Below are 22,343 nucleotides of genomic sequence, written 5' to 3' on the forward strand. Positions count from 1 at the left end.
CCCTTGAACTTGTTCTTTCCTGGACCCTGGGTGCCTTCAACAGCATTGGTGACCTGCAGCCCTGCTCCGTGGACCCGGCAGGCCTGTGCACACCTGTGACCAGTCCAGCCCCTGGGTCCTGCTTGTAAGGAGAAGGGGCTAAGCTGAGCTCAGAGGCACGAATGGGAACAGGCTTAGGAGTGGGCCAGGCGTCAAAGCCTTCCCTGACTGCTCCAAGCCCGGCCTCTACCTCTACAAACAGGGATACTGAAGATGCCTGAGGCCTCGCCTCCCCGCACGGCTTCCTCAGGACACAGGGATAACAGCCTTCTCCCCAAGAAGATTTTATTGAACGCACACACACAATTCATCCTTGGATTTTCGCATTCAATCCAGCAAGTGAAGAGACAGCAGGGCTCGTGTGAACATGGAGCGCTTGCCACCAGGCCCCAACACAGCCAGGGAGACCAGGGGGTGGGCTCCGCTTCCTTGGGGCCACCTGGTACCTCTTGCCTTAGACTCTGCCCACTGGGTGGGCTACCCTATACCTGATGGGGCTCAGGGGTCTTCCCAGGGTGGGTGGATCTGGAATCTCTACTGAAACACCTGAGTGTCCTATAGGTGCCCACATGGCCCAGACATGACACGACTCCCCCCCTTCCAGCAGCCAGAGGACATTGCCGAGATTTAGACAGAAGACTTGCCTGAGGGGCTATGACTGACTGAGGAAGGGGCTGTGTGCTGGGCCAGCAGCTCTTCACACCCCACGTTAGAGCAAACCTGAGGGCCACCCTCCAGGCCTCAGTCAGTCCCGTGTGGGTGGTCTTCTAGCCCCTCAGATGCTGACCAGGCTCCCTGGGGTTACGAGGTCTCCAGGAACTCCCCTGCCCTGCCAGACACCCCTGAGACTGTATGTCTGACCATTCACAAATAGGAAATGAGAAATCAGGTCAAAATGCTCACAATTTCCTGCATGTCTCAGATGGTTGTTTTCTTAAATGGTTGGGCCACATTTTAACTTGGTTTATTGAAACTAGTCAATTTCAAGATTCATCAAATCAATAAAGTAAAAAGGAAAAGAAAGATAAAAGAAACAATAACAAAACGTTTCAATTTAGCTTTGGGGATGCTGGCCTCCAGGTCGGCTCCAAGCCCTTCTCCTGCCTCCAAGCAGCAAGAACTGCAAGAGGCCAGGCCCGCCCACTCCCCAGGGGCCTGGAGGGGGGTTTGGTGCCCCTCCTGCCCCAAGCTGCCAGGCAGCTGGGACTCCTGCATCTCTGTGGTGTTAAGCTTGGTCTTCCAGTGGGAATCTGGGTGTCTGCTCCTCAGCTCTGCCCCCTTAGACCCACTCAACAAGAGGCCGAGTCCCACTTGACAGTGACTCAAGACCAGGAGAACCTGTGGGGACCAGAGGGAGAGTGCGGGGCGGCAGCCTGACTCCTCCTGGTGCTCTCAGATTTACCTGTTGCCATTTTGTCGTCTACAGATCAGAGTTGCTGGTGCTCCCGGGCCCCACGCAGGGCTGTCTGGGGCTTGGTTTGGCTACCAGGAGGGATTGCAAGGATGCCTCGGCCCCCAAATCCCTACCAAGCCAGAAAAACGGAAGTTTGGGGGTTGGGGTGAAGACTCAGGAAAGAACCGAGTGTGCATATTGCTAGAGAGGGTTTGGAAATGCCTTGCCAGGTAGCTCCTCCAGCCTGGGAGGGGGGTTCCTTACTTCAAACTCCAAACCACGTGCGTCTCGTGCAGACGAGCTCATGCCGAGGGTACTGCCAACGCCTGCGCCCATCAAGGTGGGGTGTGCAGGGCTGGGCTGCAGTTGGGGCAGGAGAACAGGGCTCAGGAGGAGAGAGGCATCCTGAGGAGGCGTGGGGCTCCTGGTGGGCGGTTTCCAGAGGGAAGGTGGGTAGGATGGGGTCTGGGGCAATCATCGGCCCAGATGACTTCTCTAGTGCAAAACCCAATCAGGGGTGCAGGGGAGGGGTGGTGGCAGGGCGGGACAGGTGCCCAGGAGCTGGGTTGATTCCCAGGCTGAAACTGGTGCCATTCTCCAGAGATGGGCAGTGTGGAGAGGAGGAGGGGCAGCAGAGAGGGCTCCCAACCCTTCCCACCAGTAGAACCTGGACAGAAACAGAGCAGCAGGGGAAGCAGGGCCGGCCAGCCGCAGAGCTGCCGCGGCAGGCAGCCGGGCCTCAGCTCGCCCCCAGCACTCAGCGCCTGCTCACTCGAAGGTCTCCCACTGCTTCCTGAGCTGCTCCACTGAGCCGGGGGCTGGGGCCGGGCTCACATCTTGCTTGGTTTTCCGTAACAAATCCTCAAAGGGGTCTCTGGCCTCTCGTGGAGCAGATGGCTGCAGTGCTGGCTCCAGGCCCTGGGGGGCTCTGGGAGGAAGGAGTGGGGTGTCTCCAGGCCTTAGCGCCAGCCCTTGCTTGGCCTCGGCAGCCCTGGCACTTGAGCGGGCCAGGGGCAATGTTCGGATCCTTGAAGGGGCGACTGCTGGGGGACCCAGGGCCTGCAGGGAGTGGGCACCCATGGGCATCTGGCCAAAGAGGTTGGGCATGGAGAGGGCAGACAGGTTGGGCTGAGATCTCTGTGGGGCACAGAAGCCAGAACTGGACAGCAGGAGGCTGGGGGCAAAAGCTGGCCCCAGGGAAGCAGGAGGGGCCCCAAAAGGCCCAGCTGGTGTGGAGACCAGGGGCATGGCAGGCAGCGTCGCTGGCACAGATGGGACAAAAGGGTTGAGTGATGGCTGTGGAAATGGGGTGGGGGTCCCCATGGGGGGAAAGCTAAATTGGGGAGTAAATGGGGTGGCTACATTTGGGGCTGTAGGACCTGGTGGAAGGGTACTGCCTGACCAGGCTGTGCTAAGTGGGTCCAGGAGGGCCAGCAGGGCATCACTGCCTGTGCCCGCAGCCCCCGGGGCCAGGCTGAGCGGCTGGAGCAGTTCGGTGGGGTCTTGAGGGGCAGCACTGGGGTGGAGCCCGGGGATCGCGGCTGAGCCCAGGGCAGCCCGCCTTTCCCGCTCCGCCTGCAGCCGCTCTGAGGAGAAGTCGCCGAGGGCAGTGCCGGCAGCCTGGAGCTTGGCCGGGCGGGCAGTGGGGGGCGGGGGCACGATGCCCAGCTCCGGGGTCTTCCTGCCCTGGGGCCGGGGGATGGTGATGCTGCCCAGAGTGAGGGTGGGCACCTCCTCCTTGTCGGTGGGGTTCAGGATGCCATCCCGGTTCTGGGGCCTGCTGGGCAGGGCTGGGGATTTCCCAAGCAGGGCCGAGGGCTTCTCGGGGGAGGTGGCAGGAGGCTTGCTGGGGATGGCCATGTCGTCCTGGCCCAGGCTCCAGAGCTTGTTGTGCGGGTGGGTGAGCTTCAAGGCTCCTGGCATCCCACGGCTCCTCTCACTCCTGCCCAGGTCCAGCCTCTGTTAGAGGGAACGAAGGAGGCAATGACCACAGGCTGACCTGGGACAGACTGGCAGGCAGCATGTGCCCCTCCCCCTCCGCCCTCCTGTGTGCCAGGTGGACACTGGGACTGTGGTCCCGGGAGTGTGGCTGACTAGCCCCTGGGACCCAGAGCAGTTGGGGGCTCGGCCCAGGTCAGCAGCAGAAAGCAAGCCCAGGTCTGTCTGCACTCGAGGCCGGGATTCTCTCACTGGGTGGCACAAAGGGCCTCCAGAGAAAGCTCTGTCTTTTCAAACCAGCACTGCCAAGTAGTTTTAGGAAAAGGACTCCACCTACTGACCCTCTGCTGGGGTGGCCCATTTTACTTTTCAAAGCGTGCGGGCACTTTCAACCACCCATGAGCCCAAGAGGGCAAGCGAGGCTCAGGGCCTGGGTGAAGGCACGCTGGCTGGGAAGGAAATAGGAGGGCTGGGCTCGAGTCCCAGCTCTGCCACCTACAGGGCCCACGACCTGGGCGTCACATCCCTTCTCCTGGCCTGAGCTCCCTCGTGGGCAGCCTGGGAATAGCAATTCCCTGCAGAGGGGCAAGCGTGAATCATCAGATATGTGGGAGCTTTGTGAATTCCACACTGTGACCCAAGGATTGCAGAGTCAGCAGCCCCCAGTCACAAGTGAGGAAACCGAGGCACAGAGAGGAGATGTGCCTGACTGAAAGTCACAAGGAAGATCAGGGGTCACACGCTAATATCCAGAGCCCAGGAACTTTGACTCACAGGCTCTCCAAGGAGGCTTGGTGGGGTTGGGATAATTAATCCCAGTTCCACCAGAGGTCATAGCCCTGCCCACCTCTGATGCAAAAGCAGAAGTTTATTTCAGGCAGGAAGTGCCCCCGCCCCCCACTGCCCGCCCAGCCAAGCTCCAGCCAGATTTCCATCAGGCTCCAGCATCTTCTCCAGTGATCCCTATGAAGGGGGGTCTGGCCATTGGCCAGCCTGGCAAGATTTGCAGTCAGAGTGACTCTGAGTGTTGGCTGAGGACCTCAGAAAAGTCGCTGTTTCTCCCTTGGTGTCTTTTACTGTCACGTGGGGAAACCTGCCTCATGTGCAGAAAGTGCCCCCAGCCTGCGCCCCCCCCGCCCCCCCCACCATACCTGATAGTCAAAGGTCCCCAGCTGCTCCCTCAGGTCTTTGGGGGGCCGAAGGTCCTCCAAGCTTTTGGCCTGGCCCAGCGGCTGCAGTGGGACCTCCATGTCGAGGCTGCTGAAGACATCCTCCAGGAGGTCGATGTTGGCAGCCCGGTCAGGCGGAGCTGGGGTGGGGCCCACGGGCTCCCGCGCTCGCTGCTCCGGGCTCTCCGCCTCGTCTCCCGCGCTGTCTGACTCCTTGAGTGTCCGATAGGGCTGCGGCCTGGGAGGAGGCAGAGCAGGCTGGATTCTCCTACTCAGAGCCTCCCCGGGAGGAGCAAGCAGCCCTCACCCCCGAGAACCTCCAGGGCTCGGGAGCCCCCCCGGGAGCCTTGGGAGAGGAGAGCTGTCCCGGGTCCCTGAGAGTGTAGGCGTCTGGGCAGCGGCACTCTGACAAACCTGGGCTGAACATGGCTTCTGCTCACTCAGGGACCTTGGGCAAGTTGCTCCTGCTCTAGCTTGCACTGGGGGGCCCACTTAGTTTCCTCCAAACCACAGGACCCACCGTAGAACTGACTAGTGGGCTCACACGCCATTCACACAAGGCGTGAGGAACAGGACACGTCTGGAGAGGGAACAGGCAGGAAGACTCAATCCTGAGCCCACTGTCTGCACTCCCACCCCTGCAGCAGGTCCTGGGAACAGCTCGTGGGAACTGAGCTGGGAGAACTCTCCCCAGGGAGCTGCCCAGTGCACCCCAGGATCCTCAGTGGGGAACCATCTGGGCCTCAGCCTGTGCAGACCTCGGTTCCAGCCTTGGTGCCATCTCTTCCTGTGGGACCTTGGGCAAGTCACTTAACCTCTCTGAGCCTCAGCCGCTCCCCCATTCCAGAGTGCACTCCCTTGCAGCTGGTGGTGGAGACTACATGAGCAAATACAGTGCCTGGTGCCCAGCAGGCAAGCTGAGGCTGTTAACAGCATTCATGCACCAAAACCTTGCAGCCGACCCAGGTGCAGGTGACACAGGGTGCCTCTTGCTATCCTTTCTCACAAGCCTGAGCCCTGGGGTACCTGGAGAATGGTGCCCAGACCTCTAATGGAGCCCGGGCCAGAGCAGCATCCCACCTCCTCCAACCGTGAGGCTCTGGCTCCTGGGTCAGGCAGAAACTGCCCATGGCTCTGGTAAAGTGGGGGAAGGGTGCCACCTGCTGGTCCTGGAGGCCCACTTGCACGAACCTGGGCAGGGGACAGTCAGCAGAGGGAAGGGGCTCAACTAACAGCCCTGACTCTTGGCAAGGACTGCATCAGACTGTACTAACGCCCTGAAGCCACGCAGGCAGCCCATGAAGTAGGACTCACAACCCCCACTTTATAGATGAGGAAACTGAAGCTCAGAGAGGCTAAGTAACGGAACATATGTCACACAGCACCTGGCAAGAGGTGGAAATGGAAGCCAAGTATGAGAGACTTCTAAAGTCCCTCACTTGTTCTGACTAAGCCATCTGACCAAGCTCCTTTAACCAAGTTTGAACACAGTGAAGGAGATAAAGAAAAGCCAGTGTGCTTCGTAGTTAAGGAAGTAGAGTTCTTTAGAAGGAACCCATTTTGTTTTGAGTTAAGATGGCCACTTCCCTTTTAAACACACACAAAAGCCTATGCTTTTCATAGATCATGGCTCAGGAAGTGAGGATTATTTTAAATAATTAAGGCATCAATTAATTTAAAAAGAACGTGAACTGCTGGACTCCGTGGTGGGAGAGTCCTTGGACATCACCTGTGTGGGTGCCTTTACCTGCAAGGTGATTTTAAGTTGATACATGGATGAACATTTCTTATTCCAATGATGCTATCTTTAATTAATAAGAGAAATAACATATATTAAGCCTATGATATCATGAATATTATTGCTTAGGACAAGGCTTTTCTTCTAGTTTTAAAGAAGAAGATTCACTGTACAGACCAGGCGGCATGCCAAGCTTGGGCAACACTGGCTTAGGCCATTGCTCTAGGTGAGGACATCAGGAGGGGACTGACTTGCCCATGGTCACAGGTGAGCTGGTGGCAGAAAGGGCCAGAACCCTCCTCCCCTGGGGGGGCAGTGGCAGGAGCAGAGCGTTGGGTTTATCACGTGCCCCAGGAACTCACAGGCCCAGCCTCGGGGGAGGGACCGGGAGCAGGGAGATGGTGAAGCGGGCTGGGAGGGGGAAGGTGGGGGAAGAGTCCTTCTTCTGTAATCTGGCTGTAATGGTTTACTCCCCGAAGGGTTGCTGTGGGTGTTCAGTGATGGGCAGTTCCCTTCCCCTAGAGGCTTCCATTAAAAACACCATGCAAACAAATACACACAAACCAAAGCTGTCCCTTTGCTCAATCCCAGCTCTGAAAAGCCTGTGCGTGGAGAGGCAAGAATTGGCAAAGAAAGGGCAGCCACCAAAGCCCAATTCCATGGGGGGGCTGGATCGTGGTGAACCTTCTTTTTCTCTTTCTTTCTTTATTGCAATTTGTAATTAGAAGAAGGCTTAGGCTATAAATAATAATGATAAAAATTATCTTAAAGTCAGGCAGGTCAGTAAAACCTTTGGATATACCAGCATTAATATATACATTCCTCATCGGTAACATTGTTTGAAAACTTAAAATCTGATGCTCCATCTCCATGGCTTTCCAAGATGTGCTGAGATAAAGGAAGACTCGGGCGGCAACAACCAGGCCAACTGTAGCTGAAACCGCAGCCACCAATTCCATTAACAGTCAAGTGCATTTTCCCCAAAGGAATGAGACCCATGCTCCTGTCTCACACCTCTAGAGCCCAGCCACTCTTGTCACCTCACCCCATGGCCACAGCCCCCATTGGGCTGGCAGAATGACGCCCTGAGAGGAGGCACACAGAGGGGGCGTCCGTCCTGCAAGCTGGCACCGGCAGGCAGCAGCCCCAGACCCCCTCCCCACACACAAGCGCAAGCTGGCCACCCCCAGCCCTCCAAGTGGCCCCGGAGAGTCACCAAGCCGAGCTCAGGGAAATGGAAGAAGGAAGGAGAGACCATTCAAAGGGAGCGGAGAAGAAAAAGCTTTCGGTGAAGCCAGAGCTTGGGCCCTCTTCCCGCTGGCATTCATCGTCAGAGGAGTCTTCGGAGAGGAAGACAGCATAGTGTCGCAAGGGCTTTACAAGGCTGGGGCGGAGGAAGACAAGAGAGAAAACAGTTAGGAGGCACCTCAGGACTCCACGTGGCGGGATGGGAAGGAGGCCTGAGGCTCAGCACCTGACCCTGGCCTCCCTCTGCCGGCGGGGATGAGGCTGCCTGGAGAAGGCCCGACGGGCCCCACAGTGAGGAAGCTGGTCCCAAACAGAAAAGAAACTGTGGGTTTGCCACCTGTGTCAAGAGCCTTAAATGCATCTATGACCTCGTGATTCCACTTCCATTTAGATAACCCCGATGTAGCAACAAATTATGCACAAAAATGTTCATTACTGCTATGTTTATAAAACATGACACAACCTAAATTTCCGCAGTAGGAATCTGGTGAGCTGAATTATGGTATGGTTGGCTGAAGAGTATCCTCCCATTAACTATAATGTTTATAAAGAAAAATCTAAAAATCAGGATGCAGAATTGCAGTTAAACTGCATTCTCTCTCATCTGCTTATGGAAAAATGCACAGAAAAAAGACTGGAAAGGTATGTGTCTAAATGTCAACAAAAGCTAGGGGACCCATGTCCCCTGCATTGGAGAAGCCACTACAGTGAGAAGCCCATGCACCACAATGAAGAGTAGCCCCTACTCGCCGCAACTAGGGAAAGTCCACGCGCAGCAACGAAGACCGAAATCAGCCCCCCAAAATAAATAAATAAATAATTTTAAAAAGCTAGTGGATTATGGATGATTTTTTCCCCTCTGCCAAATTTTATTTTTGTGTCTTCTACGTTTTCTCCAATGTGCATATCTACTTCAATAATCAGGAAAAAATAAAAAATAAAAAAGCTAAAGAAGAAAGTGAGCCATGTAGAAGAGCACTCGCGAGAAGGCCCTTTTCTGATTAGCGGCCGCTCTCTGGAGTCTCCCTCAGATGCCTCTTCAGAGAGTCTTTTTCATCTGTGATGTGGAAATTAAATATTCATTGTTATAAAAAATACATCTCCCTTGTCAGCCACCTGTGAGCTCTACCTCTATAAACACAAACACATACACAGCCCAGAGAAACTCCACGCTGGCTTTTATGAATTATACACTGACCAGGGCCCGCGAGAGGCGTGTGCTCAGGAGAGGGCAGCTGGACCCCGCAGCCCTTGGTTCAAATCCCGGCCCCACGGCTGCTGCTCCGGCACGCGGCTGGGGAGCGGGCAGCCCACGCCTCTGCCCTGCACAGCGGGCTGGACGCTCACCGAGGATCCCAGGGGCAATGGTGAACTTTGGGGAGGTGGGTGGGGTAGGAGACACAGGGGTACCTGATGGGGGGCTATCTCCTCTCCCCTCCACCCCCAGCCAGAGCAGTCTCCTTTCTTTGCCTTATATGATGCAATTCCTTTCCGATTTCATTTCAGGAAGAGGAAACATGTCCAAAAAAGTGCATGGGAACCAGGGCTGGAGGGTAAGTGAGGGACAGCAGCTATCCCTGGGGGGACTGGGAGAGCGGATTGTGACTGGCTGCTGCTATGATCCACCATCACCAGTCATAAGCCAGTTGTTACCCAAATATATGCTGCCCTTTTAAAAGTGGAACCAAAGCTGGCGCCCAGGGCTGTGAGTTCCCCAGCACTGTCACACCTGAACCCTTCATTTTCTCGCACCGTCCCTGGAAGATAGCCAGGCAAAGACTTTTGTCCTCTTACTGAAGGGGAAGTTGAGGCTCAGAGAGGGGAAGCCACTTGCCCAGGGTTGCACAGGGAGGTCACAGTGCTCCCCTCCTCTCCCAGGCTGCCTTGCTGGGTGTCAGGGACAAGACACATCTCAGCCTGTCCTGGACTGGTGGCCGCATGGCCCAGGAGGCTCATTCTCCTCTGAACTCAGCAGAGAGGGGGGAAGACCTGACCTGCAGAAATGTGCCCTGGCCAGCACAGGGGCTAGGCTGCCCAGCTCCTGCCTCGTCCACCGGGACACAAAACAAGGCCCAGCAGAAGGGCCACTTTCCACATGGCCACTGGAATCCTGTTCTGAATCACAGCCCTGACCTCATCACTCTCCCGCTTCACACCTGCAAACCTGCTGCTCTGAACTGCGATTTCATGCGGTGGGTAAAATGTCAGCAATACTAATGTTTAGGTGCGTCTGGAATGACTTACTTGTCTGTTTAAAAGTTCGGGGGACCCGCTCTCACTCGCTAGCACTGGACTGTTCTCCCGAGCAGGGGGGCAGGCACCCTGCCTCAGGCTGCATTCTGGGGAGCTTGTGGAACACACTGGGTGGGCGGGGTGAGGGCCGCCAAGTCCAAGCTCCAAGCAGGGCAGACACCGTGCTTTGCGCCTGGCCCCGCCCACCTCTGCGCTCCTTCCCTGCCACCTCCTGCCACCTGCCCTTACCTTTGCCTGGTGCACTGATTGCCCTTGGCCTGCAAGACTCAGCTCAAACCGCACTCCTACAAAGCTTTCCTGGAGCTCCCAGCAGAGTTTTCTCCCTAGATAGAGCTGGCTTCTCCTTGGGCTGTGTGGTTTAGCGCTTCGTTAATACAGTTGAACCTCTTGCATTTCTATTTCTGAGTGGAGGTCCTCAAGGGCAGGGGCCCTGGCACGTTCTTCTTTCTCTCCCCACCCACGGCACAGCGTTAGTGCAGAGGAAAGTTTGCTGAGGGAATGAGCGGAAGCCAGCGTACTGGAGAGACAAGGGCCTGCACACACCTGCTTCACCCCTCTTCTGGATCCCCGCCAGGCACATGCCCCTTTTCTCAGCTCATGGCTGCGGTATAAGAGGGTCCCCTCTCTGGTGTGGAGCAAAGGGAACACTCCTACACTGTTGGTGGGAATGTAAATTGGTGCAGCCATTATGGAGAATGTTATGGAGGTTCCTTAAAAAACTAGAGTTGTCGTGTGATCCTGCAATCCCACTCCTGGGCATATATCCAGAGAAAACGCTAATGTGAAAGGACACATGCACCCCAGTGATCATAGCAGCACTATTCACAATAGCCCAAGACATGGAAGCAACCTAAATGTCCAACGATAAATGAATGGATAAAGAAGATGTGATACATATATACAATGGAATATTACTCAGCCATAAGGAGGAATGAAATAATGCCATTTGCAGCAGCATGGATGGACCTAGAGATTATCGTACTAAGTGAAGTAAATCAGACAGAGAAAGACAAATATCACATGATATCACTTATATGTGGAACCTAAAATATGATACAAATGAACTTATTTACAAAACAGAAACAGACTCACAGACATAGAAAAACTTATGGCTACCAAAGGGGAATGGGAGGGGATAAATCAGGAGTTTGGGATCAGCAGATACAAACTACTATATATAAAATAGATAAACAACAAGGTCCTACTGTATAGCACAGGGAACTATATTTAATATCTTGTAATAAACCATAATGGAAAAGAATATGAAAAAGAATATAGACCTGTAGAATGGGACCACGTTTGGGGGTGAGCATGTTAGGTATATTGGGGCAGGTGGGAGTCTCAGAAAAATGCTTAAAATAATATCCACAAGTAGGCACTGTGCCACGGGCTTTACATAGGTTATTTCTACCACTCCCCCCAGCAGGAAGCAGGAAGGCGTCGCTGTACAGATTTTACAGAGGATGAGACTCTCATTAGTCCATCCATCCATCTGTCCGTCCGTTCATCCACGCACCCAACCAAGAGGCACCTCCCGAGTGCTTGTAGTGAGCAGACCCAGTCCCAGCTGAGCACTTCATGGTGAAGAGGAGAGGCGTGAGCAAGCCACCCAGCCAGGAAGTGATGAGCAGGGATTCCAGTCCAGGGCCCTCTCTTTCCTGTCCCCTGGGCTGGTGGTAGATGTGTATGAGGGGGACCCACACCTCTGCTTGGGTCAAACTGAATGAGGCTCTGGGTGGCCCTCAAATCCATCTTGAATGCCTTTCCAACACCCATCCAAGCACAGCCCCCTCCTGTGGCTTTGACAAGTAAGCAGAGAGCACAGCTTGGCACGTTAGCTGAATGCCAGGAATGTCTGGATTCACACAGGAGCATAGAGCCTTTGTGCTGGACTGGACCTTGGCTTCATCAGCTCAGGCTGCTGCACCTCCCATCACTGTCAAAATCCAGTGCCTCCCACATGCGAGATCACGGAGGGTACGTGGGGGTGAGGTGGGGGGAGACAGGGAGCCTCACTTTATAGCTCACCATTTTCCTCTCCAGCCAGCTCTTCTGGCCAGGCCGGTCGGGCAGTCTTGACTTCAACGAGAGGTCCAGGGTGTCTCCTGGACACACCATCTGTCTCTCAAGAGTGATGGAACACCCAGATGAGAACTCTGCCATGTGGTCTGATCAGAGTTTCTTCAGGTCCAGGCTTTGGGCCACATGGATAAGGATGATGACACTAGCAGTATTTACAAGTGTTGGGCTAAATGCTGTCCGTACAGTTTCTGATTAATTACTCATCTCATCCTCATGTGGCAGATAAAGCAGCCAAGGCTCAGAGAGGGGTGGTCACTTGCCCAGTGTCACACAGAAGTTAAGGGTAGAGCATGGAATCCAGATATGCCTAACTCTGAACCACTCTGTGATCCTGCCTCTTCAGTTCTGTGGACCTGAAACGGTGAAATAAGGGGTAGGGTGTTTCCCCTTCTGCTTTTGATAAAAGGTGAGATTTCAAAATAAACTTATTTAAATTCAGCTGCTCATGTTCTCCCATGAAACATACAGTCAGATATTTGTCAGAGATAAAGGACGAACCGTCGAATATGTCCAGGTTTAAATTTTTTATTAGCTTAAGGCAGAATATGAAAAAAAAAAGCGCGTACCTCTTCCCTCATTAACCCAATTCAGCTACTACCCTGCAGTCTGCCCCCCACCACTTGCCTGGATTTTATTATACACAAAGAGCTGTCTGTGAAAAGGCAGGTCGTGGCGAACTTGGCTACCCAGCAAGGACTGCCGGAGTCTCGGCGAGAAAGAAAGGCCCGCTGTCCATCACGTTCAGACCCCATCACCTCCCACGGCTGCTCCCGCCTCTGCCCACCTCATCTCGGCACGGAGTTCCCATGCAGATGACTCCCCGAACCCTTTCTAATGTTTGGTTTAACGTGTCGCTGGCTAGCGCGCGCGTGTGACAGTGGTGACAGGCGCGGCTGTTCCTTTTTAAATACCATGTCAGAGACACGGCGTCAGGAAGCGGGAACGTGCTCTGTGGCTCTCTGCCGTGCCGGGATCGTACAGGCTTATTTTTTAATGAGGAAGATCTGCATCTCGAGCGTTTTTTTCATGTGTCACATCGCGTGGACAAATCAGCAGCACGTCACGCTGGCCCAAAATGAAATGCTGACAAATGTAGATATTTCAAATTTAATTGACATTTAAATGTACTTGAGATAAAGAAGGGGAAAAAGTCAGCAAGGACTTGGTCTCCAGAGGTAACGAGGGGAGCTGGTGATCATTTTTTAAAGGATCATTTCACTCCTACACAAAGGATCTTTACTTTTAAATGTCTTGGCCGCTCTGGCATCCCTGATTACAAGGCTCCTGTGGGGCTGACAGGCAGCGACAGGCCCCTGGACGAGGCCCGTCTGTCCAGCCTTCCACCAATCCCCACGTGCCAGCCAGATGACCTCAGGAAAGTCATTGTACCTCCCTGAACCTCAGTTTCTTAGCTGCAAAATGGGGATTCTGTAGCCCTCCTGTTAGTCTTACCACAAAAGTTGAATGAAAATATTCGTAAAGGGCTTCGCTCAGTGCCCAGTGCATGTTCAGTTACTACCCAGATGTCACACTCACCTGCCAACAAATAAATTCTGGGCCTCTTCACCCTGAGCAGAGTCTCCCCTAGGTGTTAAAGGACAAATAGGGTGGTCCCTGCTTTCAAAGACCTTCCCGGTCAAAGTCACCGGTCCCCAGCTGGGCATGTCACAGCACATCAGAATGATCTGAGAGCACCCGCCGCCTGGAGATGCCGCCACGCCTCACCTCCAGCACCATTACACAGGGCCGACACTCTAGAGCACACCTTAGCACATGCATGGGTTAAAAACAGAGAAAAAGCCTCTGAAGCAAGTCAGAGGGGTCTCTGGGGGAAACAAGCTTGGTGCAGGACCCACGGGGGATGCTCCAGAACTTGCATTGGAGCTATTCCCTGTGTGGCCTGGGGCCAGGCTGGGACTGTTCCCAGGGAGGAAGGACTGATGACAGATATGGGAACCTGTTGGACATGGGATCTTTGTACTCAGCAGTATGTGAATATCTACTTAAGAACAGTAATGAGAGACTCACTGCTGTAATGAGTCGTGATCACCAATGAGAAGGCGTCTTCCTGTCACACGGAATGGTCCAGAGGGGACGGGTGAGTGTGAGGCCAGGTCCTGCCCACCCTTTAGGGACTTGCTCTGCCAGAGTGCAGTGGTGGGCGTGCCAGGCTCAGGGGCTGCTGGACAAGCCTCCATTTGGGAGGTGACATGAGGCTTTTAATCTGAGTCCAGTAGAGGCCGCACAATGGCCTGGAGGTGTCTCTGTGGAGGAGGGGGCACAGGGGTTTGAGGCTGGGGTGGGGTTTCAAGAGAAGAGGCAGGCAGGGTTGGCAGGGACCAGCTGGAGGAGGGCCTCCCCCCAGCGTGAGGGCTGAAGGCCATGTGCGAGGTCAGGGGGTGATGGGGGGCTCAGCTGCCCTGATCTCCGTCTCTTGGATTGGTGGTGCCCTTTGCCTTTGCAACCTTCGTTCATCCATCCACTTATTTATCAACCCGTCTCTGCCTGTCTGTCTGTCTATCTTCCTTCCTTCCTTCCACAGAGATCACTAGTGTCGACTTCCCCTGTCCACACCCACGCCTAGCAGGCTGAGAAGCCTTTCCCAGGAGCTGGGTGGACACTCACATAGGCGCAGAGGTCTGGCTTCACTTTCCCACCCTTCATGCTCTTTGCTGGAGGGAAGACGGGGAAGGGGACATGTTGAGGGCACTTTCCCTACCTGGAAGAGCAATTGTGTAGATTGTGAGGAACAACTGCCCCTCGCCCTGAGGACAGTCTCTGCCTGCTGAGAGCCCGAGTCTTTTCTAGGGACCGTGGCAGCAGCTGGTGGGGGGTGGCTGGTGAGAAAGCAGTGGACATGGACGTGGGACCCAGCAGACCCTGGTATATGTGCTGGACCCAGGGCAGGTCACGGCACCTGTCAGAGCCTTGGTTCCCCCGTGGCTGAAGGGCTAACAGTGCCTTCACTATGAAGACTTTTGGGGAGCAGGGGAGGTTCACCAAGATGACATATATCGAAGTACCGGGCCTGAAACAGGCACTTGGGAAATAGTGACGTGAAATCTGGAATGGGGAGGGTGCTTGTTGGGGTGGCGAAGCCTTTCGGAGGAGACTGAGCTCAGTGACACCTTGAGGATGGGGCACCTCTTCTGAGGGCTTCCTAAAGGCTTGGCTTTTCAGCTGGAACTAACTCGCCCTACTGTGACAGCTCCTGGGAGAGTCCCTCCTTCCAAGCAGCAGGCAGAAGTGGTGGAGACGAGGGGGTCCTGTGTTTTCCTGGGCCGCTGCATATCCCCGGAGGCTCTGTGGCAGCTCCTGCTTTTCCAGTCTGAGCTCAGGCTCCATGCCTGGCCTCTGGCTTGGCTTTGTCTCCGGGGCCCAAAACCCACCGTTGGAGACGGGAGGGGGCCCGAGTCAGGTCAGGAGCCTCTCACCTTGCTAACTGGGTCTGCGCCCTTCTGCTTGGAGTCCTGGTGGCTTGCCGGGGGGTAGTGCCCAGACAGCTGCCCCTCCCCCTGGGGCTCAGGGCCCAGCTGGCATCTTGGAGGTTTGCTCCCGGGGCTGATCAGTTTCTGGCTCTTAGAGCGCCAGGCTGGGCAGGTGCTGGTAGCTTCAGATTCACATCCTGATCACACTTGGCTCATAGTAGGTGCTCTTTACATACTTGCGGTTGTTAACTGATACCCTCCCCCATCTCCAGGACTCTGGGCTGTAAGCTGCCCTCAGTGATTCCTTTGTTCACTCATTCTGTAAATATCCCTGAGCAGAGCTGGGCCAGGCTCTGGTCGGGGAGTTGAAGAGTCAAAGCTGAAGGTCACACAACCCTGCCCTGCTCATAGGCTACCGGGGTGTGCAAGCGTGTACGGGTGTGTGTGGGTGACGTACAACGTGGCAGGTCACGGCTACACCAGAAGTCACAGGCACGGTGACCTTGGGAGGAGGGAGCGTGCAGCTCGTGGGGGAGGTGTTGGGGGGAGTGTGAGATTGGTGAGGCAGCAGCAGTCACTGCTGCTGAGGATGCTAGTGTGGCTCCTGTGGGCAGCTTCCCAAATTGTGTTGAGATGTTAACGGGCATGGCGTTAAAAAAAAAAAAGGAAGGCAAAGAGACTTGCCCACGGTCTCAGACTGGCAGTTGGTGGGCCAGTATGCTGCCCGGGTCTGCAGACGCCCAGCCAGGCCTGTGCACCAGGCCCCTACCCTCGGGCAGCTCTGGGTCTGTGCAGGAGGGAGAGGGGTCTGCCTGTGACCCTCAGCCAGGGGGCTGTGCTGAGCTCAGGTCTCGAGGAGGCCGGGGCTGGGGGAAGTGGGGGTGGAACAGCATGTCATCTCCTGCCAGTGCATGTGTGCAATCAGCATGAAGAGATACAATTGCAAAGTGTTCTGAGACCTGGTCTCTGGGCAGAGCTCCCACTAAACGCTTCTGGCAGCTTCTTCTGATCTTATTTTAATCTTCTGGGGCTTTGGGTGCTGGGGTCACGCAGTGCAATTCAGACGAGCAGATTCTCCAATTCCTGAGAAGTCTGGGCTGGCCGTTTGGTGCACACACAGCCTGCCCAGGCAGCGCAACCTGCAGAAGTTCTCCTTGGCCAGAAGGATTTCTAACGCCAGCCACACGTTCCTCTGGGTCTCCCAGACCCAGATTCCCAGGGAGTCCACGGTTCTGATGGGAGTGTGAAGTGGTACAATTCTTTCAGAAAGTTATTTAGTAACACGGAGCAGAAATCTGCCTATAAGACTGGTTAAGGGTTGGGCTTTGGCGTTAGAGACGTCCGAAGCTCAGCTCTGCCACTAACTAGTTGTGTGACCAAGGGCAGTGACCACCTCTCAGAGTGGCAGCTACTTCTGTAAAATAGAGCTAATGACACCTTCCCCTGCCCCCAGAGTTCTTGAGGATTTAATGAAACAACATACGTAAAGTGCTCAGTTAATGGTAGTTTTTCTTATAATGATATAAAACTAGAAAAAACTTGGAGAACAAGGACGTTCACTTTGGCATTTTTCACATTTGTGAAAACCTGGAACAATCTACAAATCCCATAAGAGGAGCGTGGTCAGGCAGACCACACACATACACACAGTGAGATCTTCCGTGGTCACCACCAATGGGGCTTACAAGGACATGAGGCAAGTCTGTACTATGGGATATTGCAAGGAAGCTGGTAGCTCTGCAAAATATATCTAGAAAAAAGACTGGACAGGAATCTGCAGAAATGCTAGTACATAGTTGAGCTGAAGTAGTGGGATTCAGAATGAACTTGTCTCTTCTCCCTAACTTCCAGCCTGCCTATAAGGCTATTGGGTTATTTTTACAAACAAACAAAATTACTGGAAAACAGCAGGTTTTTGCATGGATCTGGCCAGGGAGGTGACAGGGCAGTGGCTTATGGGCCCCTGGTGGCTGAATCTGGACCATTCTCACTTAGTACAATGGAACTCCAAATAACCAGCCTGCAGGCAGTCAAGACATGGGCGACTGGAGGGTGTTCTGTGTGCCACTTTTAGCGGACAAGGTGCGCGTTGAAAGAGCTCGGGCTCTGCAGCTGGCTGGGACTGGGCACGCCTCAGGTCCACACTGAGCACAAGCCCCGTCACCATTAGGACTTGGAAGACAGCCCTACCCTTCTGGGTTACTGCGAAGATTAAAGAAGGTGGAGGCTGCTTGTGACTATCTCCCTCCCAACTCTCACGGCAGTGAAAGAGTGAAAAAGAGTGAAAGAGAGAGGCACCTGGGGACCAGTAGGTCACCCCCCCCCACCCCCGCCTTTGGCCTCTGTCTGCTCGCTGTGTGTGGTCCTGAGGGGCAGGCAGTACTTAGCACAGCACTGCCTTTTAGGGCTTGCTGTCAGCTCTTTCAAAGTCTCACATTCGATGGGAAATTGCCCTATATCTAACAAGCCAAAGGGAAGATAAGCTGGGGCCTGGCAGCCATGCACGCTCCCGCTGAAATAACCAAAGCCCACCTTTAACAGGTGGGGAGCTGGGACCTCACCGTGCCCGCTGCAGCCACCATCGTCCTCACCACTCAGAGTAGCTCACAGTCATAATTATGCTCTTAACAAAAAGCCTGGATGCTGAAGAAGAAAGGGCCAGGCCCTCTCCACTTTCCAGTCCTGAGACCTTGGGCAAGTTATGGAAAGTCTCTCTCTGAGCCTCAGTTTCCCCATCTGTTAAATGGTAAAGCTACCACCTACCCTTCACGATCTTAAGCGATGTTCAGTAAATGTTACTTCTCTTTCCTTCCCCAGATAGGAACACTCAGGCACCAGGGAACACTGACTCCTTGGCAGGAAGAGGACTGAACAGCTCTGGTTCCCAACCCCAGGGAACCTTCCCCAGAGAGGAAGGTGGTGTGCGGGGCAAGTCATCTCAGGACACAAAGCTGTCTCTCTGGGCAAAGCCAGGAGAACAACGGACCCCCATGGACAGCAGAGTGCAATGGAGAGAATGAAACTGAGCAGCATTTGGAGTCCTGGCCATGTCGCTTTCTAACTGGATGACCCTGGAACACTGGTCAATACATTTTCAGAGCCAGCGTTCCTGTTCTGTGGAAGGGACGCCTAAGAGGACCTAGAACACATGAGGTGCTCCACTGTACTCACTGCCAACTGGCTTCTGACCCACAGCCCAAGCTGTCTGATTCCTCCTAACCCCAACTCTTACCCTAGGGGATCCTCGGGGCATACCATCAGCCCTGTTCTGAATAATAATGTAAGTAGCTAATACTTCTTGAGGAGTAGTCACTGAATATTAATTAGCTAATGTTAACAGAAAAACAGAGGGAATGTTTTCCCCAGAAGTCTTTGTAAATTGTTCTTCCAATTGCTATCACATGGTTTTCAGGGGCTAGGACACCTACCTTCCACTGGGGAAGAAAATTTGATATGGGAAAAATTTCTTTTTGGGAAAATGCAAGTCAAAAGAAGTCGGCACTGGGATTCCCTTTGGGGCCTCCTTTAAAAGTCCTAAGAAGCTCACACCTAGTAGGTTTTTGAAGATATCTGCTGAATGAATGGATGCAAGAATGGACGTGAGCTAGAAAGCAAAAAACGGACCTAAGCGGATGGAGTGGCCTTAGAGCTGCTGGCGACGCTACTGGGCCTCGACGAACTCCAGACGCTGAGCTGCTGCAGGAGGCCGTGGAGACTGTCTGATTCTTAATCAGCTCCATTTTGCTGTCCACAAAGTTAATTACTTAATGTGCTTCTTTGGAAGTGAGAGTTGGGGCAAGAAGTCGGGAGGACTGAATCCTTCCCTCAACTTCAAAGATCCTGTGTCTCTTTCTGCCGCCCAAATCCTCTAAGTTTCCGATGCACTTTGATATTCCCAGTGGAGACAGAGATCTGTGATTCAAGAAAATCCAGGCCAGATTAAAGGGCCAGGCACCGAGTCCGTGTGCCCAACACTGAACCACCAGCAACAAAGGCCCATTAGGATGTGGGTCCTGCTCGCCAGCTTGTCTTCTTGTGTCTCCCGACACAATGCTGACAGATCGGTGGGGCTGGTTCCTTCCTCCCCAAAACAATATTTTACGAGGAGTCGGCTTTATTAAAATATTTTCCGCTGGATGCTTCCTGTGTTTCAAGAAGTTGGTCTTGCCAGCTGCAGCTGATGACAGTTGAGAAAAACACATCCAAGTGCTGTTGTGACATGGCATTTGGAAGTGGAGGAGCACAACGGGGGGTGGGGGGGGGGAGAAGGCAGCATGGGAAGAGACGCAGGAAAACACCCGCGTTGCACCAGAAATGTCACTGGCATTATGGGAGAACAGCTCTGCCGGCCCCCCATCCCCCCCCCCCCATCACATTAAAAAAATGTGAACAGAAACTCTCGGAATGATGTTCTAAAACATACCTCCCTATCTCCTGGCGGACCCGGGTCACTGTTACGTATGATCACAGAGAACCTGTCATTTGTTTTCTATCACTGCCAGTTTGCCAACCCACTAAACTAGCCACCCCTGCTCCCACTGGTTCATTTCAACCCCAAATGTTTCCCAAAAAGAAATCTAAAACAAGGCGTACTGCAAAAAAAAAAAACCCCATAAACAAAAAAACCCCACAAAAAGTGGTACTGACATAGTTCTGGTAATCTCCAGAATGATGGGGTTACCAGACACTGGCTCTTTGCATGTACTGACAAAGCAATCCCCTATCACTGGGCTGGAAAAGCAACAGTGTAAATAAACGTGGTGATGAAGTCCGAGCTCTAATCGGGAACCTGGCCACAAAATGGGTAATGCTTTTCTGTAGAACGGGAAGTGTTGGTGGTCCAGGGTGTTTTTGGTGCAAAGCAAGGATATTCTGGATTTGCATTTCAATATCTACAGGACCATGACCCTGTATCCCAGTACAGTGTCTAAAATATTTAGTCCAGTTTTAAAGAGATGGCTCTAAAGAAAAGTGACTAATTTCATTCCCCTAAGGAGAAATCTTTGGGGTCTGAGGCACTCTGAAGACATGCAGCATTTTCTCCACAAGGGGGCAATCATAATCCATGGCAGGGAAATAGTCCTCAAGATTCCCACCGTCCTATTGTGCACAGCAAAAGTTAAACCTACACCCAACTTCTGGAGTCCTACTTCCAAATTCTGCATCACCAAGCATCTCCCAAGACACACAGACACACAGACACACACAGGTTTGAGGGCTGTCTAGGTGGGCTGGTTCTGTAACAACATGAGAGTCTCAAGTGATACCATCCTATAAACCAGAGAATCCTGGAAGAGCTGAAGTGGACTGCAGCCCGAGCGAGGCCACAGCCCGACATCTGGGAATTATTTCTTCCTTTGGGCTCCTTTTCTGGCTAGGACGTGCCGTCTCCCGTCTCCCTTAACTTCCTTCCCTGAGAACTTTTCTGAAAATGAGGCCGACACGAGGAGCATTCCCCTCTTCACCCAAGGGACCTCAGGGTCCCAGGGGCAATTTTTTTTTGGTTCCCCCAACAACCCCAGACCAAGATGGTTTCATGCACTTTTTCAGGTCATCACTGGAAGCCAGTGTGTAGCTGCTGAGCTGTCTGGGCAGAAACCACCGGCCGTGTGCCTTGGGGACGGAGGGAAGCACTGCACTCCTCTGATGGAAGCAGTGTTACCTTCTCCAGATGGCTCTGAAGTCAGGGCCGTGAACAGCTTTAAGCCTCCCGCATTCAGACAGCTCAGCCTCTGGCTACTGCTTGTCCGCCTGCCTCGTCATTCCCCTCATCTACCCAATGTCTACCCAGCAAGGGACTCTAAGCCGGGTGCTATGCTTGGTACTGGGCATAAAACCCAGTGCCTGTCCCGTGGAGCTCTGGGCCCAAGGGGAGGTAGGAAAGCAAAGTCATAATAAAATAAATGCTAAGGCGCAGGTGAGCAAAGGTCCTGGTGGGGGAGGGGCAGTGGATGAGGACAGTCCTGTGTATAAATCGGAGCTCTGGAGACCTGGAGCAGCCCAGGCCTAGGAAGGTGGTGGCCCTCGTTAAATAGGTTGCCTCCTCGACCAGGTTCCTAACTCTCTTTTTCTGACCAGCTATCTTCAGCATAAGAAAAGGCCTAGAATCTTTTTCCGAGCTTGTCTGAGTACCCCTTGGGCGTCACCACTCAAAACCCAGCCCGGGTGCCCGGCTCCCTGGCCTCTGGGGCCTCCTGCTGCTGTGACAACTGCCAGCAGAACTGACACTGAAGATCAAGCCGTGTTCCCCGACTGACCTCTTTGTGAAACACCCGCTCGGGGCTCCAGGGAGGCCTTTCAAAGGCCGGGGCTGCCACATGGTCTCCACAAAGCGCTGGCCCCGCTGGGCTCCTGCAGACACAGGGGAGGGGAGAGCAGGGTACTACTCACTGTTCGGGGCTCGAGACGGACGTCCTCCGGCCTTCCACTGCCATGTTGCTCTTCGGTCTCTTACTGACGTGCGGCCGGGGAGGGCGCACCTGGAATGGGCACAGGGGGAAATCCCCAAGAAGGGCTCAGTTGGAAAAGCCGTACAGGAACATTCTCAAGATGCAGATAAGTGGTCCTAAAACAAACGCTGAGGAATTTTCACAGCATAGGTTCAAAGGCTCTGCTTATCACGGAGACACGGCCGTTGAATTTGCAGCCGACCCGTGAACTGGAATTCTGTGGCCTACTCAAAGGGGAAAGGCTCTTCTGAAGGGCTGGGTGTCCTCGTTTGCAGGTCGGGGGTGGTACCACCTGCCTCCTCTCAGGGCTGCCGCGAGGGTTCAGTGAGACACTGTCTGGGCAGGACCCGGAACAAAGAGGCTCTCATTAATGATGAGTCCCTCTTGCCTTCTCCTGGAACCCGGAAACCAGTTTGGTAGAACAAAAAGGTTTCACTCAGACCTTGTTTTTGGGGTACATATGCCTATTTTGTTCTTTTTACAACTGAATTACAGGAGGCCTATTTTCCTCTCTAAGTGGGAGTGGGGAGAAGCAAATACTAACAGCTTTAGAGCGCCAAGAAAAGTCGTCTTTCTGCTCCCCTGGGCATCCCTGTGCAGTCCTCC

At 53.9% G+C, this 22,343-nt stretch overlaps 1 protein-coding gene across 9 annotated transcripts in view; it reads right to left on the minus strand.

Annotated features, from left to right (window-relative positions):
* Positions 1-316: 316 nt before the first annotated feature.
* Positions 317-22,343, minus strand: part of DENND1A (DENN domain containing 1A) — a 537,868-nt gene continuing 515,841 nt past the window's right edge. For 4 of the 9 annotated variants that reach the window (XM_007194701.2, XM_007194700.2, XM_007194699.2 and 1 more), the window contains 4 exons: positions 21,679-21,767; positions 7,533-7,661; positions 4,522-4,777; positions 317-3,391 (listed from right to left, as the gene is read on the minus strand). In XM_007194701.2, the coding sequence (XP_007194763.2) occupies positions 2,201-3,391; positions 4,522-4,777; positions 7,533-7,661; positions 21,679-21,767 (1,665 nt within the window). In that variant the 3' untranslated portion in view covers positions 317-2,200. The other 5 variants (XM_007194703.2, XM_007194702.2, XM_057548162.1 and 2 more) reach the window with 3 other exon arrangements.

Source organism: Balaenoptera acutorostrata, chromosome 6, assembly GCF_949987535.1.
Source record: "Balaenoptera acutorostrata chromosome 6, mBalAcu1.1, whole genome shotgun sequence".
NCBI lineage: Eukaryota > Metazoa > Chordata > Mammalia > Artiodactyla > Balaenopteridae > Balaenoptera > Balaenoptera acutorostrata.